General features: G+C 38.7%; 1 protein-coding gene across 1 annotated transcript; it reads right to left on the reverse strand.

Annotated features, from left to right (window-relative positions):
- Nucleotides 1–9,453: 9,453 nt before the first annotated feature.
- On the reverse strand, nt 9,454–13,419 carry RGS21 (regulator of G protein signaling 21). The gene is made up of 3 exons (XM_032226786.1): nt 13,278–13,419; nt 12,160–12,326; nt 9,454–9,657 (listed from the first exon to the last, which is right to left on the reverse strand). Exons 1-3 carry the CDS (start codon nt 13,417–13,419, stop codon nt 9,454–9,456), a joined length of 513 nt encoding a protein of 170 aa, XP_032082677.1.
- Nucleotides 13,420–20,691: the final 7,272 nt, after the last annotated feature.

Raw genomic sequence — 20,691 nt, forward strand, 5'->3', positions numbered from 1 at the left:
AAATATTATTATGGTACCATTAAACTACTAGGAGACACCTTCTAGTCCAGGGGTGTCCAACTCAATTTCATTTAGCACCACATCAGGGCTGTGGTTGACCTTGGGGGGGGGGGCAGGTTGGGGAAGTATCACCATGGTGGGATGGGCAGCTCAACATCACTTGTGCCCGGGGTGCCTTTGGTGGCCCAAGCACTCTTCAGTGAAAACAGACTCCCCAGCTCCATTTGGCTACAATGGCCTCCTGCAATCCTCTGCCAATGAATAAGGAGCTTTGGAGTGCTGCCTGCAGCCATTGCAAGCTCTCTTTTCAGCTGCAACAGCTGCCCACAAAGCCACACCCACAGAACCGGTAGTAAATATGTTTGAATCCCACCACTGGAACACACCTTGCAATGAAGAATTAAGCTACCTGTATGCCAAGCAGCCTATCATGAATCTTTAAATTAGCCTGTACTGGGATTTAGGACACTATCCTTTTGGCAGAAAGGAAATGAACTTCAGTTCAAGTCCAGGGTGCCCCTATACATAGAATGGGATTGTGTAGCTTTATAATTCTGGCAGCAAAGTGTCTTGGGGGGGGGGGACCTCTGCCAATTGCAAGGTTTGCCACTGACTCTTAGGATAACCGACACATTGATTTAACTCAAATGCAGCATTCTTTTTCAATCAAATACAAACAAATCAACAACTGAGGTTAGATTTGCCAAAGATTATGTTTTCTATCTGTGCTTGTGAATGAGAGAGTTTGTGTTGTTCATGCATAAGCAATGCACCAACTGCTTACCAGTTGTGTAAGCCCAATTGTAACTTTTTATTGTGGATCTTATTGAATAACTTCCCCTCCCTTTCATGGGTTAGATTTTGTCAACTTTGTATTGAAAATTAATGAGACTAGATTCTTCATCATGTTAGTTTCCAAATTGATAAACAACTAGGCATTTATAGATACTGCTGGGAAAAAAATGGAGAAAATATGATGGTTATTGAAATGTTCAGAAAATCGTCAAGGAAATCACTTTGACTAATATATAGAAATCTGGCTATATAATAGATTCTCCAATTGGTGAAAACATTCTAAGCAGATAGCTAACCAATAGCATTCCTAAACCATCTCCCCACCCCAATCCCACTGATGCCCATGTTAGCATAAAAGCCTTGTTTGTGTCAGTATTTTCCCATGTTGTAGAACTTTTGTTCAGGTGACAATGGTCTGGATTAGTAGAAAGTCTCAGGTGCAATCATGCTTCTGTTTCTCCAGAAACATTTCTGGTTCCATAACATCTCTTGGACTTGTTCTTCATGCTGGTGGAAACTACAAGCTTTCAGCCAGTGGCAGCTGATATGTCAACTTGGCCTTACCTGGATCAGGACATCCTGGCAACAGTGATTCATGCCCGCGATTAGTGTAATATACTTTACGTGGCCTGCCATTAAATGTGATTCAGAAGCTTTACTTGGTAGAAAATGTGCAATCAGGCTGTTAATGGGTACACAGTGGCATGCTAGCTTTATCCTTGTTCTTGCCAGTTGCTTCTCTGTTTGCTAATCAAATTCAAAATACTGGTTTTGGGTCTGCAAAACTCTGCAGGCCTTTATTTCCTTTGAAAGGAATTGGGGTAGTTGTTTATCATGCTGTGACATATTGGGAGAACCAATCTTATGGGAGATCATGGGCCCTAAATGGTTTGAGTCTATGATGGCTGAACACTCTGGAATGTGTTGTGACAGTTCAGATGGCACCTGTCTTCTATCTTTCCACAAGATGGCTTTGACCAAATGTTTGAAGTTTCGTAGGATGTTGATTGAATGAATGGAATTATTTATGCTAATTTCCATATGTTTTTAATAAACTGCTAGGTTACATAAAAGTATTGTAAAACAAAAAAAATAAAAATGTAATCAGCTCATTCGAGTTCAAGGTTCTCTGTTCCTATAAAATTGCCATAAGATTCAGATTAATGCATACTTCTTTCTTGTATAAGTGTGCATAACATTTCTGGCTTCTAAATAGTAGCAGCAGCAAAGGGAATGGTGCAGTGGTGAGTTTCAAATTTTTTTAGAACTTATTCTGTAGGTTCTGTGGCCTCTTTTGTGGGAGTGGTTTGGTGGTAATGTGACTGGGTGGGAGTGGCTTGGTGATCATATGACTGGGTGGGAGTAGCTTGGCAGTTATGTGACTGGGTGGGAGTGGCCAAGTCGATGTCACCGAATTTTTTGCCCCAAAGAATGACTTACAAAAAGAAGATATAAAAAAAGGAAATTTATTATTTTGTGCACTTAATACTTAAATAAGAATAAAATAAGTACACAAAACAATAAAACAGCTACTTACAGAGGAAATATGGCTGTCCTTGCCAGTCTTCAACATTAGTGACCACCTTACACACACACTTCCAGCCCCTCTGCCTCTTCCTTCTTCCTGGATTCACTCAGACATTTTTAAAAGAGTGGAAGAGTGTGTGTTCCTTGACATGTGTGTTCCTATAGTATCTTCCAGCCCCTCTGCCTCTTCCCTCTTCCTGGATTCACTCAGATATTTTTAAAACCCACAGCCTGTGCACACACACACACTCTTTTAGCAGCCACTCTGCCTCTTCCCTCTTCCCCAACATCCTCCCCTCCCACCTCAGTGACTCACCAGTTATTTCTTCTTCTGGTTCTCCTTCTGAGAACTTTTCGGCAGTGTGGTGTGGATGGGCGGGGTGAGTGAAAGAGCAAACGTGGGGAGGGAGTGTTCCAGTACAGGGCATCCTGACCAACGGATATGGGAAGGCACGCTGAATTTCACCATCTGGTATGGCCATACCGGTCCGTACTGGCTGAAAAACCCACCCCTGGTATGGTGGTAGCCAGAATCATACATATCATCATGTCTGATATTCAGATTATACAATAATCTCATTTTTTAAAATCTCAGTTTTATTTCTAATTGTACTAGCCATTGGTTGGCTTTTATGCAACTCATACACAGTTGCTGAATTGTTGACTTCAGTGTATAGCTTTGCTAAAATGTTTGAAACATGCAATTAGCATTGGGAAAGAATATGCTGTATTCATACATGTTGATGACTACAAGGGATTATAGCAAAGCAGCATATAAAATACTGTGGAAATTGTATTTAATGCATCAGCTATGGTCAGAAAAGCTACAGGAGATCAATGTCTTGTTTATACTGTACAAGGTAAACATGCACTTTTCATTTCTTAAAATGTTCTTCATTCATCTGGTTATACTTTCCATTCAATATGTGTATTCCAAAGACCCAATAGTCAGTTTTGTTAGGGGGAAAAATGGGGAATGACTGTGTTTGGCTATGCCATATTGACAATGACCAATGCTGCAGATCCTACCATTGTACTGTAATTTTAATACATGTGAAGATGCTGAGGTTGGGGAAGATTGAATTAAACTAATTCTTCTCTTGTCACTTGCAAATTCTTCTCTTATCGCTTGTCAATGTTATAACTTCAGTTCTCTGGTCTGGAACTTCAGGAATTGTAAGCAAATTTGGGGTGTGATGACTTGGCAACAGTTGATGTTGACTGTGGCAATAGCAAGAGAAAAGTGTGTATGTGTGTGTGTTTGTGTCTGTGTTTGTGTGTGTGTGTGTGTGTGTGTGTGTGTACTTTCAATCTCTATGTTATAAACAGCAGAAAACTTGAATTGATATTTTATAGGGTAATTGTTATGAGCAATTGTCTTTTATTCAGTTCTCACTTAAAAGAAAATTAAAATGTGGTTCTGGAATATATTGCATGAATAGAAATGTGTTTCCTTAGCTAAGGCTGCAGCAATCAATTCCAGGAGTAGCATCTCTAAATAGCTAGATAATATAAGTTAATGAATGCAGTTTCAAATTAAGTTACTTCAAAGACCATGCCTTGTTATGCTGTCAGATAATTTGCCTTTAAGAGATCTCTTGAAAGAAAAGTGAAAAGGCTCATGTATATGGATGTTTAGAATTTCTAGTGCCCATCTTAGAAGCCCCTTCAATATCTGCAAGAGACTTAAATTTAATTACCTGAATACTTTACCCAATAAGTCTTTGAGATTTTTAAACATTAATTACAAATAATATTTTGCAAGTTAATTAGCATTGTTATTGGGAAACAGGAATTTTTTAATTGTTCATTTGGCTGCTGAAAAGTTCCTCCTCCCTATTCAACACTTGAAACATACTTTTGTATAGTTATTGAAAAGAATCTTAAACAACAAGGTTACCATGTAATATATTTTGAATTGCAGGATTATGAATAGGATTAGGTTTGCATCGAGCAGGACTGCAGTAAATAATAGAAAATCCAAATATTGTTTAAAAAAATGAATAGAAACCACTAGATTTATTTTGTGTGCATGTATACCTCAATATATTTTAAAGCTTTCCTCATTTTTTATTTTCAAATGTATAAATAAAAGGCGTATATACACTTTCATAGAAAGCAGAAGTATCTATCATGCTTCCATCAGATGCCCAAAGCAATGGTTTTGTCTACTGCTGAGCCAGGTCAATCCAATCTAAGTCTTAGTGATGATTGAACATAATGTTTCCCCAAGGAACCCATTATGTAAACATGGAGATATTATATTCATATATGTGGGACATATTATAGCCATTTTACAAAAAAACATTTGGAACTTCCTTTATTTATTTATTAGTTGGTTAAGTGCCATTGATTCGGGTTTGGTTCCTGGTGAATATATGGACAAATGGTCCCCATTAAAAAACAACTCTATAGCAATAGCAATAGCAGTTAGACTTATATACCGCTTCATAGGGCTTTCAGCCCTCTCTAAGCGGTTTACAGAGTCAGCATATCGCCCCCCACAGTCTGGGTCCTCATTTTACCCACCTCGGAAGGATGGAAGGCTGAGTCAACCTTTGAGCCGGTGAGATTTGAACAGCCGAACTGGAGAACTGCAGTCAGCTGAAGTGGCCTGCAGTGCTGCATTTAACCACTGCGCCACCTCGGCTCTCTACCAAAGACATTGAAACAATTTATGTGATCCAATGTATTCATTTTTTTGCATCGTTCTCTTCTTCCTCTGCTTTCCTTCAGCCTTAACTATCTATGGCTTTTTCTAGTCCATCATCTTATCACAAACCCCAAATACGTGATTTTCTGCTTGCTGAATTTTTCTACAGGAGACGCCCTTCCCCCATAAGCTTCTGAGAAATGACAACATTCTTTGGAGCATGGAGGCTTGTGAAAAATCACCAAAGCAGCTGGCAAAAATGTAAACACTCATGTGCTGAAAATTGCACCCAAGGGGGGAGGAAAAACAAAGTGCTGCTATAGTCAGGGAAGAATTTCTGTAAGTGTTGACAACTCAGCCACTAAAAACATTTGGTATTATTTACAAGTTTGATCTCAAGGGCAAATGAACTCAATACTTCACACATTTCCGTAACATCTGTTTAAGGACTGTAGCTGAGATATAATTAAGTGTATTTTTTTATTTGACACTTTAAAAAAAAAAATCCCTACGTATGTCTAAATCCCAGTAGCAACAGGTATGGTGCAGGAAGCGTTTCGGTATAATTAAATAATTTACTTTCTACTATTATTCAAGTTTATTATAATAGAAAGTACAAATGAAAACGAAGATCGTGGGGGAATAGAGAAGGGTAAAAAAGGGGGAGGAATGCAGGGTAAAAAGGGGAGGGAAAAAGGACATTTTTTTTTCACTGAAGTAGAATACAAAATACAGTTGAAACCTCAAGTTTTTGTTTTACATATTTAGTGACTGATAGCCATTGTTCAGCATTCGGTGGGCCTTTGGCATTTAGTCATGCTGGCTACATGACCATGGAGATGACTTCAGACAGCGCTGTCTCTTCGGCTTTGAAACGGAGATGAGCACCCCCCCCCCTACAGGCGGGAACCAGAAGTGAGTTCCAACCGGTTTGGCCTGATTCAGCTGAACCGGTAGTAGTACGGCAGCCTGGGTCACCGGTACTGGCAGCAAGCTAGGCCTGACATGACCCCGAACCAGCTCTCTGGTTGCCACTGTCGCAATCTCGTTTTTGAGTTCTGCGCATGCGCAGAACAGTTTTATTTGAACAGCGCAAGTGCGCATCAAGTGTGCGCACAAGTGAACCGGTAGTAAAGCCAGCCAGAACCCACCCCTGTTGGAAACGACAAGCACATATGTACGAGGAGAACCTTTATCTTTACCTTTTACCCATTGTTACAATTACAAAATCAATCTAATCATCAAAACCTAAAATCAAAGTGTTTTTTTTTTCTGTCTCAAGCATGAAGTCCAAAAGTATTTCCCAAGTGGAAACAAAACTGGATTAGGTTCCTTTTTTTAAAATTAAAACAATTAGTTTTGCCACTCCTACCAACAAACAACATATATGAATAATTTCTGTGTGACTTGATGAAACTCTAACATAAAATTTATTTAGTTTTCCTAGTAGCCGAAAGTATTGAGGTTCTAATTTCTAATATCTGTATCTCTTTTTAAATTCTGGAATTGTATTGTCAAAGGAATATGTGTTTCAAACAATGCGAAATGCAAACGTTGTGGTATAGGGGACGTGTCATATAGGAAATGATTTCATGCAAATACTGACACACAAATTCTTCCTTTCTGATGCTAAATGCTCTTCTGGGGTGTGTAATTTGCTCATCTTCTATGCAAACATGAAGGATTCAGAAAGAAAAATCTAAATTTTAATTCATTTTCTTCATATTTTAACGTTTTACTTACCGGTACATGCTCACAAGGAAGGTAACTTTAATTAATAATGTTAATCCAATTCCAGCAACAGTTTCAATTAAGAACAGATCACATCAAGTTAAAATTACAAGTGACACAGCAGGGCAATAAAGGGTTGAAACTATCATCTTCAATGGTTTCATGGAATGAAAGGCCTCGCCTTGCTCTGAAAGGTTAATGGAGAGCAAGTTGGGGCATTTTTCTGTAACTCAGACACAACTGCAATGGCTTTCCAGAGATGAAAACTTTACTGGAAATATATAAAGTTCTATTTTAGTCAAGATTTCATCTGGAGAACTGGGAGAGTCTCTCCCAGAAAGCATTCTTGTCTATTATGCATCAGGTTCAGGATTGACCAAGCCTGAATCAATATGCTTGCATATCACTCTCTTATTGCACCACTGAAATGTCTCTAGATCAGGGGTGTCAAATTCATGTCATCATAAATCACATGACATATCCCGCCCCTCTTTGCTAAACCATGCGTGGACATGGCCAATGTGTGACGTATTCAGCCTGTGAGCTATGAGTTTGACAGCTCTGCTCTAGATTAAATAGCATTAATCTACAGCAGCCAAGAGTTACAGAGAATGACACCTTGTTGTCCTGATTTTATTCACATGGGCAGAAACAAATTTTGTATTGTGATTTTTCTTCTTTTAGGTACCTTAATCTACTCAGAGGCTTAGAGAACTCCTTGCCTGAAACTAGCCGTAAAACGAGATGCCAATTTTCTGCTCTTTGGAGATCATTAGGGTACACAAGTAACTTAACAACAAAGTCCCATTCAGAAGAGAAGGCAAATGGAACTAACTGTATGTCATAGCAATAGCAATAGCAGTTAGACTTATATACTGCTTCATAGGGCTTTCAGCCCTCTCTAAGCGGTTTACAGAGTCAGCCTATCGCCCCCAACAACAATCCGGGTCCTCATTTTACCCACCTCGGAAGGATGGAAGGCTGAGTCAACCTTGAGCCGGTGAGATTAGAACAGCCGAACTGCAGATAACAGTCAGCTGAAGTGGCCTGCAGTACTGCACCCTAACCACTGCGCCACCTCGGCTCATAAAAGAGGGTAATGCTTACATCAAGTTATTATATCATGTGACACCTAATAGTATTCTCAGATTGCAGAAATCATGGGTGTCAAATTCGATCACATCACATGACATCACATGACGTATTGAGACATTTTTTTGCCTTTGCGGAGCTGCGGTGGGCGTGGCCTGTGCATGTTGCTTCTGGCCCGCAGGCCACCAGTTTGACATGCCTGGCATAAATGCTCCCTCAAAGAGTATCTTTTGCAGTTAGCTAGTGTCATTTTGGCTACCTAAGCAATGCCACTCACAAGACAATTATAAACAGAGGAAACAATTCCTTAAAGGGCTAAAGTTCAGATAAATAGGAAGAACTTGACTTTTTAATGCTTTAGGACAGGGGTGTCAAACTCGATTTCATTGAGGGCTGCATAAGGTTGTGTTTGACTTTGGGGGGGCTGGGGGGTGGGCATGGTCAGGGTAGGTGTCACCATCATGTCACTTGTGTCATGGGGAACCTGTGATGTTCTGAGCGCTCTGCCAATTCAAATGGAGCTCAGGCGGGAGCTCAGGGGGGGCTCAGTCGCCACATATACAGGTAACTCCATATACAGGTAAGGTTTCTTCTGCGTGTCCTTCACTCCAACCTCCTTTCCTTCACAAGCACTTTGCAAAAGAAGGCACCATTGGTTGACATTGGTAGACTTAATTTATGTGGCTTTAAAAAAGTGAACATGGAAAGAAAATCCCACCCCCCCCCCAAAAAAAACCATAAGGGACTCACACAACCGATCAGATTTTTACCTCCCCATGTACTATAGTCACAGATATGAAAATCAATATTGTGTCTTCATGTCAGTATTGACTTCTGGATAAATCCCCGAAATCCTCAGAAGTGGGTTGCCTGGTGCCTTAACCACTACACTAAGCTGGCTCTCTATTGCATATTTACAATTAATAGCAATAGCAGTTAGACTTATATACCGCTTCATAGGGCTTTCAGCCCTCTCTAAGCAGTTTACAGAGTCAGCATATTGCCCCCAACAACAATCCGGGTCCTCATTTCACCCACCTCAGAAGGATGGAAGGCTGAGTCAACCTTGAGCCGGTGAGATTTGAACCGCCGAACTGCAGCTTAGCAGTCAGCTGAAGTGGCTGCAGTACTGCACTCTACCCACCGCGCCACCTCGGCTCTAAGTAAATAAGACAAGAAATTGGAGGCTGACATCACTTATTATGATCTTGTTTCATCTTACCTGAAAGCAAAATGCAACAGTTTGAGTTCTGTCACATGAAACTTTCAGTAAGACATATATTTTTTAAAAAAACAAACAAACAATCCACACTCCATATAATGGATTAGACAGAATGTGAAAATAACTTTATCGCTATGAATTTAAATAAAAAAAAAAACAAGGCCAAATTCCCTGTTTTAAAACCCGAAATTTCAATTTTGCAAACCGTTGTATTAGTGAGTCACCTACCCTGCTAGCCATCAGTATAGAGATCTGCTAGGACAGTGTTTCTCAACCTTGACAACTTGAAGATGTCTGGACTTCAACTCCCAGAATTCCCCAGCCAGCATTCGCTGGCTGGGGAATTCTGGGAGTTGAAGTCCAGACATCTTCAAGTTGCCAAGTTTGAGAAACACTGTGCTAGGAGATTCCAAACTGCTTTTGAGTTTGACCTTTACAAAAATGGCAGCCACCTTTTTTGCCTTCTCTTCAGCTCCTTATTTACCAGTTCTTTATAAGCTTCTGACTTCAGAAACCGCGGGAAGGAATCTTTGGCCATGAGGGTGTAGATTAATTGTTGAGCATCGTCAAAACAGCTGAGAGTTGGTTTCGAAATAGCCTGCGTGATGCGATCTCTGGTATTGAAGTCAATGTTTATCTGCAGGAAATACAATTGTTTATTCTACTGGATATAGGAAAGGTTGCCTGAGAGCCAAAAGCAAATAAAATTTGAATCGAATCCCAAAATACACTCTTTGATGCAAAGCAGCAGGAAAATCAGGTTTTTGTTACTAAAATATTGAATACTAATTTTAGTTCGGTTTCTACTCCCCAAAGCTATTTATCATAATAACGACACCAAAACTGCAACAGGTTTTCTGGCATATGACTCCAGAGTTTTCATGCGCACTACGTATGTATTTGTCATTCTTTTTCGCAGCTGGTTATTATTTGATTATTGAATTTCAGTGTGCATACATTTAAGGTAACTGGAAATTAATCCCAATCTCCTAATATAGAAATCTATAGGAATTACATTTGCCTATGTTCAATAGAACCATAAATTCTTTCTTCCCCTCTCTTATTTTTAGAAAGCCTTCATTCCTACTCCAATTAAAGCTTGATCTGACAGCTTCAGCCTTCTCTTTGTCACTGTTTAATCACTGAACTTCTATGAACATTAAAATTATTTGCGTGAATCTGAAGCTTTTTGTTTAGTATTTTGTTTCCAAATCAAATGTGAAAGTGCAAAAGAGAAGCAGAAAGGAGGCCATTTGATTGAATCATCTTACTATCATCGTGGGATAATTGTTTGTATTGGACCCAACTGTCAACAGACCTAAATCGTGTATTAAAATAGGGAACCATCCTGAAACAGCATGTTTTTAAACAGAAAATCAAATGAAGCTGGCTCTTCCTGTTTAGATATTTTATTCCTTTGCATTCATCAGTAAACTAATCAGAGACAAACTGACCACTAAACTAGAAATCCAAGCCAAGAAAGGTAGGAAGAACTATAAAATGCTTCAATGAATGCTTTTTGGAACAGAATAACTTACACTGGCGACACAAGATAGAAATAACTTTGATTTATGCAATATATACTATTCATCTAAAACTGGTAATAATATTGTTTTTTAGGCTGTTAACTGAACTGAATTGTATTTCCTTTTATTGTTCTATTCCAAGATGATAAGCATGGTTTGCTTTCCTCAACCCTTGTTACCCGTGAATGTTCTGCTTGTGGATATTTTAATTTTCTCACCGTCTTCTGCTGCAAAGGCCTGGCGATGCATTTTTCCCTCTGGACTATTGGAAAATGTTATAGTGTGGCGCTTACTACATAGTCTGATTCATCAACTTGGCATCTACCAAATGTTTCAATTATAATTATCACAATCCCTGACCAATTTTAATATAATGTATCATATGAAGAGGGATGTGAAGGCCTTTTCCCGGGGACCCTGGGGGTTCCGAACATTGTCATCAAAAACAGATGCAGGATGGTTGATGTTGTGTTATTTGATTAGACAATACTGGGCTAAAAAGAACAATAATCTAACTCAGTGTAAAATGGGTTTATTGGATTGTTTTCAGTGCTGATTTGTTTTCTGTATTCTCTGGGAACAGTGTCTGAATTTCAGTTGTATGGCACACAACCAATATTATGCTCTGTGCAATGAGGTTTTTTTCCCCCCCATTTCAACTATTTTTTTTCCAGGAACATCTAATTTCAGTTAATCATGCTGAAGATTGTGGGCCAAAATCCATACTGTAAGAGGTTCCAAAATTCTTAATCTGCGTGCTTGTATGTTATCCTCCCCAAATCCTGTGTCATAGTAGATCCTCAAAGTTAATTCATTTTTCATTTCATTTTACTTTATTTGTATGCCGCCCTTTTCCCTGAAAGGGACTCAGGGCGGCTCACAACTCAAGGAGGGGAAAAACAGACAAAGTTACAAAACATAAAGACCATACACAGTTAAAAAAGCACAACAATCATACCATTCGAAGTGGGGCTGCAAGTCTTTAGCCCCAGGCCTGTCGGAACAGCCAGGTTTTAAGGGCTATGCGGAAGGCCTGGAGGGTGGTGAGGGTTAATGCCACAGAAGTCCAGTTATTGCTAGGCAGCCATCCATACTTCCATCCTCAAATCAGACTTGAACCAAGGTTGGAAACCTCTTTTTATCAGAGAGAGTCTGGAATACTAATTTAACCATCTGCTCCAGGGCCTTTCTCCAAAGGGAGATTAAAAAAAACCAGAAAATAATTATCTAAGGGACATTCCTAAGTCAGTCTTTTTATGTATGCTTCTTCTAGAAGAGTTGGAAGATATTCTACTTTGCTGACCCACTTGGTGAACGTCTTCTGGTAGCTCTTATAAACCAGAACACTCATTCAACCAAAAAGAATTCACTCCAATGCTCATAATCCTTGTTCTTTTTTTTAGGTTGAATTAAGAGAAACCGTCCATCTATACATGTGGACAGCCACAACAAGTGGCTTCCTTGATCATCTCACCATTTGGGATGTGGAATGAACAACACGATCACAATCATGCATAAAAATCAAATGCATATATCCAAACTGATCAAAATATTCATTATTTTTTCTTTTGTAAGTAGAAAACAGCGTTTTAAAGCATCCATAACTGGGTTACCTCCCGTGGTGCATCAGCTTGGATAAATTCAGAATAAATCCTTTGGGCTTTTGAAGCAATTGTAGCTGCTGACTTTGTTTCCCTGAAGTCCTCACAAGCGAGCCAAAATTCAATGTTTTCTTCACTGAATTCTGATTTCAGGAAAGCTCTAAATGCATCCAGGCCATCTGAAAAACCACAAAAAGAACGGGGACACATAAGCAACTTCTTGATGTGAAAACCATTAAATACACTGAAGACTATAAGAATAATTTCATTGGCTTTTATTGGAAGAGAACCAATGATTACCTTCCATGGATATCAGCCAGTCATGCCAGGACATGACACTTAATTGGTGTCCATTCTGGGGAGTGATTAATAAGAGTTAGTGGCATTTTTACTGGCCATTCTGGAGAGTGGATTTTACAATTTGGACCTCAAACTCAACCATCATGAGTATTCCACAAGGATTAGTTCATTAAGCCAAAGGTGAGATAGCAATAGCAATAGCAATAGCAGTAGACTTATATGCCGCTTCATAGGGCTTTCAGCCCTCTCTAAGCGGTTTACAGAGAGTCAGCATATTGCCCCCAACAATCTGGGTCCTCATTTTACCCACCTCGGAAGGATGGAAGGCTGAGTCAACCCTGAGCCGGTGAGATTTGAACCGCTGAACTGCTGATCTAGCAGTAGCCTGCAGTGCTGCATTTAACCACTGCGCCACCTTGGCTCTTAGATAACCACTAAAACTTTTGTAATTGTAATTACAAATTGTATTACAAATTGTAATATTTATTCATTTACATATCTCTGTTTTTCCACATAGCATAGCATAGCATAGAATTCTTTCTTGGCCAAATGTGATTAGACTCACAAAGAATTTCCCTCTGGTGCTTAAGCTGGATGGGATGGAATGAAGTGGAATGGAATGGAATGGCATAGCATAGCATAGCATGGAATGGAATAGAATAGAATAGAATAGAATAGAATAGAATAGAATAGAATTCTTTATTGGCCAAATGTGATTGGACACACAAGGAATTTCCCTCTGGTGCATAAGCTGGATGGAATGGAATGGAATGGAATAGAATAGAATAGAATAGAATAGAATAGAATAGAATAGAATAGAATAATCTTACCTTTGTTAGCCAAAAGTGTATCCACAGATTCCATCCATGACATTCTTTCCCTTGGAGATGATCTGTAGAAACAACGTTTGCTCTTGAAATTCTCATTATGAACATGTAGCCTTTTGCTTACAGTTATTTCCCCACAGCTCATGGGATCTAAATTAAGACACTGTTCTTGCCTCTTTTATCTTTCTTGCCCCCCCCCCACTTCATGCAGTATTCTTCACTAAGGCAAGAAGGACCAGAGCAAAATCACAGGGTTAAACATGTGGATGGTCCCCTAGATTTCCCTTTTCTTTTGACATCAGCAAGTCTGCTTATTACTCTTTCGTTGCTTTCTCCTGACTAACCCAATAGTATTTAGTTATAAATAGTTAGCTATGTTTATTAATTTTAAGGATTGTCCAGTGCAGGTCTTCAAGGAACTTCTAATTAAATATAAAAATGTCTCAATAAAAGACATATTTGCCACCATGGAAGAACGGTTGGTCAAATTGACAAAATTAGCAGAGGTGGAACAAACTAATTCTTTGATTAGAGAAAGGAAAACATCAACTTTTATTGGTGTTCAGATTCCCTTATGGACTTTTCGTGTAATCTTTTTTTTAAAATGAATTGTGATTTATAGTTTGATGATTAAACAGGATAGAAATATAGACAGAAAGACAGAAAGTCATGATATAACTTTAGAGAGAAAGAAGTTATAATACAGTATATCTGTACTTATAGCTACTGTGAAAAACAACCTGAAGCTACTTCTGTGTATTTTCAAATCTTTATTTTTTCTATTTTGTTTTTTTTAACTATGCTTTTAGTTTTCTCTATTATTTTTCTGTTTTTCACTGTTTCTGTTCTAATTTAGTTTGCATTGGTTCCAAGGTGGCGCAGTGGTTAAATGCAGCACTGCAGGCTACTGCTAGATCAGCAGTTCAGCGGTTCAAATCTCACCGGCTCAGGGTTGACTCAGCCTTCCATCCTTCCGAGGTGGGTAAAATGAGGACCCAGATTGTTGGGGGCAATATGCTGACTCTCTGTAAACTGCTTAGAGAGGGCTGAAAGCCCTATGAAGTGGTATATAAGTCTACTGCTATTGCTATTGCTATTATTATTGCTTTTAATGAAAATTTTGTTCTACATGCTGATAATAAAGCCTATTAAACACATTAAATTTGATATACTGTATAGTTGGATACTCATGGATTCCCTAATCTAGAAGGAAAAAAGAAAAGAAAAAAATGTAGTGTTTTTGCCATGATTGCACAAATGAAGGCATCATGTAATTTAATATAATATCCAGACCACCTATTCAGGAGAGAAGCCTTGTTAGCTGATCAAGAGAGGAAAACAATAGAAGGAAAGGTATTAGTGATGTTTCAGCACAGAATTGTTCTATGCCTTCTCAATACTGAGTGGGCTATTGTCATTAATTCAAATGATTCTTTTGCTAGTGAGAAGTAGATCTTTCCAAAAGGTTATCATGCTAACACTGGGTAATAAATGGACTTTGTCTTAATCCCTTACATATACTGCTTTTAAAAATGCTTCCCAGTTTTGGTTTTCAACAAGACTTTGATTAAATGTTTGTTAAAAAGCAGTAAGAGAATCTGTCTCTGTTAAAATCTAGTTTAGTTTCCTCTCTGTGTCAGGAAAAAAGAGAGAAAAACTTGTCTTCTTATCCCAACTCCAAGAATCTAATTGGTTCAATATATTCCAGCTCAGGTCAGATTTATCTAAATCAAGGACCTTGTCAGGGCAAAATAAGATCTTTTTCAAGCTGGTTAATAATTTCAAGGGTTTTTTTCCTTCTTCAAAGAAGCAAGTCCCTTGAGCTTTGATATACTGTATGTACCACCAGCTGCAGATAGAGAATTTCCGAGAATCTGAAGAGTTATTCAGAATCCCACCGATACCTACAACACATTCATTACAGTAGCCTTTGCCCATGCTGTGTTTCCAAGGAAGAGCTGTTAATCTATTTCAATGTCTACTACAATAGTTCGGCTATCTATTTTTTTAAGTAGCCTGTTCCCTAGGAAGCAATGTTTATTATTAATAGGTCCCCGAACTTCTTAGAAGACAGCAGAACAAAGGGCAGTGTGAAGATCACTCTTACGTTAGAACTAAATATGTTTTAACTTGCCCTGTCTCATTGAATGGTAAGGCAGTGTTCAAAAAGCATGATAGCCCCAATAGACCCAAATACAGGACAATAAGATGGTGAATAATCTTGCAATTCTTTAGAAAACAGAACTGGACCAAAAAAGAAAAGTAATTTTAAAAGCCGGAATAATATTTTTAACTGCACCAAAAGAATAGCAATATGATTTTTTTTAAAAATTGCTGGTGATGGTAGAGGTAGAGGCATTCCAGAAATACCTCTTAGTTTCTTAAAAATGCTCTGTTTATAGATCACATCACTTTTCAATCCCTGAGAGAGCTTCATTTTGCCATAGATATGGCAGGAGCTATGTAGGGGTTCATCCATTCACAGTATTCCTCATCATTATTATTTTTTGTGCTCTCTGTTGTTCCTATGCATAAAGACTTAGCATCTACTTTTCGAATGAATCCATGATGATCTATATCAGTGGTTCCCAAACTTGGCAACTTTAAGACTTGTGGCTGGAGAATTCTGGGAGTTGAAGTCCACAAGTCTTAAAGTTGTGGGAACCACTGATCTACATGAATACAAAATCAATGCATTGTAATGTAAAATACTGGACAATCAATGTGTCAGCCCTCGTGCTGACATTCGTGGGGTAGCTGTCGGCAGCTTTTCCATGCGTTGCTACCCTGGACCTTGGCGAGGGATTCCATGCCACCAGCGCTGTCACCACCAATGGCGTACCCACTTTGAAGGGTGAAGTTTTTCACAAACAAACTTTCTCTCTGTTTATTTTTAACGTGAATGCCGGAACGTGACACAATGTAGACAATTATGGCTAGATCAGAGGTGGATAACCAATATTTCCTGGCACCCTAAAATCTAATAGTGCACTAATACATTTTGGGCAACATGATTTTCACTCAATATAGAGTTTGGGGAATAGTTTTAATACTAGGATTAATTATTTTATTTCTTTCATCTTGTTTTTATAATATTTTTTTTCCCTCTCAAAGATTCTTTTATTACATTTTCCTTTTCCTTTATACAATCACTTAAATACTGTGCAGTTAAAAAGAAAAAGAAACAATAAACAACTCATAACACTTCTATCCTACATATACCCTTCCTTCTACCCCTCCAACTTTCATTTCCCCCTTTCCTTACCCCCTGTAAGGAGGGTGAGATGGTGGGAAGGGGAGAAAGGAATGGCTGAGGGGGAAGGGAAGTTTTAATACTAGGATTAAGAATGCACACTTCCATAAACAAAATTTATGAAACATGTATACACACTTAATGAAAAACGTGAGACAAGAATTTCTAGTCAGCATCCAGTCACTCTTGAGAAAGATGACTTCCTGTTTCACCAGGAACATTTGGTCAAGTGCATTTTTTAAAAATTGTCAATAATTTGCAACACATTTGGGAAAGTTAGGCTAAAAAGTGAAAAGCAAATATAAAGGGAGAAAGATCAGGCTATGGATGATCACATGCTGCATTCTTTTTTTTCCCCTCTCAAAAAAAAAAAAAAATCAGGAAAATTTTGAAGTGCAGAAGCTTATCTGTTTTTCTGTTTCTTCAATTTAAATGGCTGACCACATCACACATTCAACACTTAGCACTGAACAGAGTTAAAATACAATAGCTCTTAGACTTATAAATTGCTTCACAGTACTTTGCAGGCCTCTCTAAGCAGTTTGCAGAATTAGCATATGCCCCCCAACAATCTGGGTCTTCATTTTACTGATCTCGAAAGGATGAAGCTGAATCCATCTTGAGCTGGCCAGGATCGAACTGAAGGAATACATTGTAAAAAGGAAAGCATAAAAATTTGAATTCTACCCTTCTTATTAAGTAATTCTTAATCACTCTTAAAAATCTTACTCTTCAACCCTTTCCAGTCTCCAAATCCTTCATCGAACTGAAGGAATACATTGAGTAGGAAAAGGTAATGCTTAGAAACAAAAGGGGTAATAGTCAAAAATAAATATCATTCTTCTTTTTCTTTTAAAAAATACTTTATTAGAATTTAAAAATACACTAGAAGTATAGAAAATGAAAAGAAAAAAAAGAAAAAAGGTAGAAAATAAGGGAAAAAAAGAAGAGTAAAAAGGAAAGCATAAAAATTTGACTTCTACCCTCCTTATTAATTCTTAATCATTCTTAAAAATCTTACTCTTCAACCCTTTCCAGTCTCCAAATCTAGAAATTATCATTTCAGTCTTTTCCCCCCTCTTTCAGTAAAATGCAAATTGGCCTTCAATATTGCCTTTTGACCTCTCTGCCTCCTCCCAGCTATGGTTAGAATGCAGTATTGCAGGCTACTGTCAGGAGTTTGATCCTGACCAGCTCAAGGTTAATTCAACCACCCATCCTTCTGATTGGTAAAATGAAATTGTTGCAGGCAATATGCTGACTCTGTCAACTGCTTAGTCTGTAAAGCACTATGAAGTGTTATGTAAGTCTAAATGCTATTGCTATTCTAGTCTTTTACAGAGTATCATTTTTAGTGATGACGCTTTCAAGTGAAGAACAATTAAGAAAGAATTGCTGTTTGTTAGATGAGTACTCGGGAGATAACAGTTCCACACAATATACAGTATAGCATCTCCTTTCCTATTTTTTTTTTCTTTCAAGAAAATGGATTTTTTTTAAAAAATAACTCACTTTATTGGCATGTTTCACTGTGCCACTTGTCCCAAGTAGAAGTAGCTTTTGCTTTCTGCTTGATTCTGTGAGAGATAGATAATGTAAGAGTAGGAATATCATAATTAGCACACCTATAATTAAACAATAGGTTTCAGACTGATATTTAACATCGACAATGTTTCTAAAAAAATATTTTCTTAATCATAGACATAACAATAACTAATTATTTGATGCAATAATGGTAGATTATTTTAGATGGACTTGGATATTAACAAGATTCAACGAAGAGTAGTATTTATCCCGTCTAATAATCAGAACAAAGGAAGACATTTATGGAATATTTTAGAGGGAAGAAAGTGAAGATTTGAAAAGAAGCAGGAAATTGAATCGTAAACCAAAGGAAAATAAAATTGTACTGAAATTTTACACACTCTGCCTCTCTTTTTTTTTAACACAATACCCCAAAAGAGCAATCTCCACAGGAAGTGATTCAAATCATACGCTTCATATAGCCAGCAGAAGATCCAAACATAGCATTGTTAGAGTGAAACTTTGTGGCTAAAATCTAGGGTTCCACTTTGTACTGATGGTTAAAATACCCCATGCCATGTTTGCAGTTTTCAAAGTTCCTTTTCGCCTGCTACCTTCTATAATGCCTAAATGTTCCATTTTTTGTCCCTGCTTTTCTATTTCCTCTCCACCTACGCCAGTGGTGGGTTTCAAAAATTGTTCGAACCTACTCTGTGGGTGTGGCCTCCCTTGTGGGAGTGGCTTGCTGCCCATGTGACCGGATGGGAGTGGCTTGCCACCCATGTGACCAGATATGAAGATGCCGACGACACTTGTCAGAACCACCTTAAATTACCTCACACACAGCCCTGGCATGCATAAGAACATGATGTAAACTTGTTTCTTAAAAGGCATCTTTGGTTTGTATTTAAACAACTTCAACACACGCAAAGTTCTGATTGCACCACAAACGCAGGAGTCATCCTTACCTTTCACAGAGGCACTGAGTTTTATAAATATGAGCATGATAGTGTAGAATAATCCTATCCAAGGACCAGTGGTGGGTTTCAAAAAAAATTTGGAACCTCTTCTGTAGGTGTGACCTGCTTTCCGGGTCCACTGGTAGAACCTCTTCTAACCGGTTCGGTAGATTTGACGAACCAGCTCTACCGAATAGGTGCCAACTGGTAGAAACCCACCTCTGACCTACACTCAACTGACAGGTTTCGAACTCTGGAAACGTATATTCCAACTAGATAATATCCATCAAAATAGAGTAAGCTGAAAAACAGCAGAGACCGGCAGACTCACTATGGGTAGACCCTTAGTCAGTTCAGGCATCCGGCAGACCAATTAGAAAGTGGTTTGATAAACAGCCCATGATACCAATTTCATCCTAGAGCTCTGAGGATGCATGGCTAGAAAATTATTCCTGCAACAAGACGTGTTACAGTTTTCCATGCAATGGAAATGGGATAGATCCTATACGTAAGGGCAAATAAATGGAGAAATGGAGTTTCGCTCTGTTGTTTTAAATAGAGGGAGAAGTGAGTTTTATTTTATAACTGTCGAGCTGAAAAATCAGTGTTGGTAAATGTTTTGGAGGTCTGCAGAGGCTCAGAGTTTTCAGGGATTGCATATGACCCTGAAGGTTTCAGATGTAGTTTCAACCCTATTATTTATTGTTTTTATTTAGTTATTTGTTTATTTAATTAATTATTCAATTAATTAATTTATATTGCCACCTATCCGCACATGGTGACTCAAAGCGACTTGCAGAATATAAAACCTCATATGAAAACAGCAAAACTAATAAGAGTCATTTAATAAATTAATATAATAAAATCACCCTGACCCACCCCCTCCTGCTGGCAGCACCTCACATGAGCCAGGACTATTAGGGTTTGTTTTTTTCCTATGATGGATGGATGAATGGGCTAAGGTAGAAAAAGTGTCTCACATCAAAATGGTGCTTAAGAATGGAATGAGAGACCTTGGTGTGACTCTCGACATGGATGGGGAACCTTGAGGAAAGGGAAGAAGAGATGCTACCTAGAAAACAATCAGATAAGAGGGGTAAGAATCCACAATCATTTAACTGTCAGAGAAAGAAATTGAGGAAGCATCTGAGAGTGGAAGGCAGGAAGTTTGTGCTTCAGACGTCCAAGATTCTGATAATGTAGCCTTACAATGAAGTAGATTTGGCTCATATAGTCATGTTTCCTCTCTGGATTATCCAGGAATGGTGACACAGCTTCCCTATGTTTCAACTAAGGATATGATTACTTCAAAGCTGAAGATCTTTGGGGACCTTTGCCAAGGTTCGCCTGGTGCACCAATTGTGACCCTACCTGGATCGGTCAGACAGTCACTCACGCCCTCGTGACCTCAAGACTGGATTACTGTAACATGCTCTACATGGGGCTGCCCTTGAAGAGTGTTTGAAGACTCCAGCTGGTCCAGAACACAGCCGCACGAGCGATCGTGGGTGCACCCAGGTACACCCACGTCACACCTATCCTCCACGAGCTGCACTGGCTACCCATTAGTCTCCAGATCCGCTTCAAGGTGCTGGTCGTTACCTATAAAGCCCTTCATGGCATCGGACCTGGGTACCTGAGAGACCACCTCCTGCTGATCACCTCCCATAGACCGATTAGA

The sequence above is a fragment of the Thamnophis elegans genome, chromosome 11 (assembly GCF_009769535.1).
Source record: "Thamnophis elegans isolate rThaEle1 chromosome 11, rThaEle1.pri, whole genome shotgun sequence".
Classification (NCBI taxonomy): domain Eukaryota; kingdom Metazoa; phylum Chordata; class Lepidosauria; order Squamata; family Colubridae; genus Thamnophis; species Thamnophis elegans.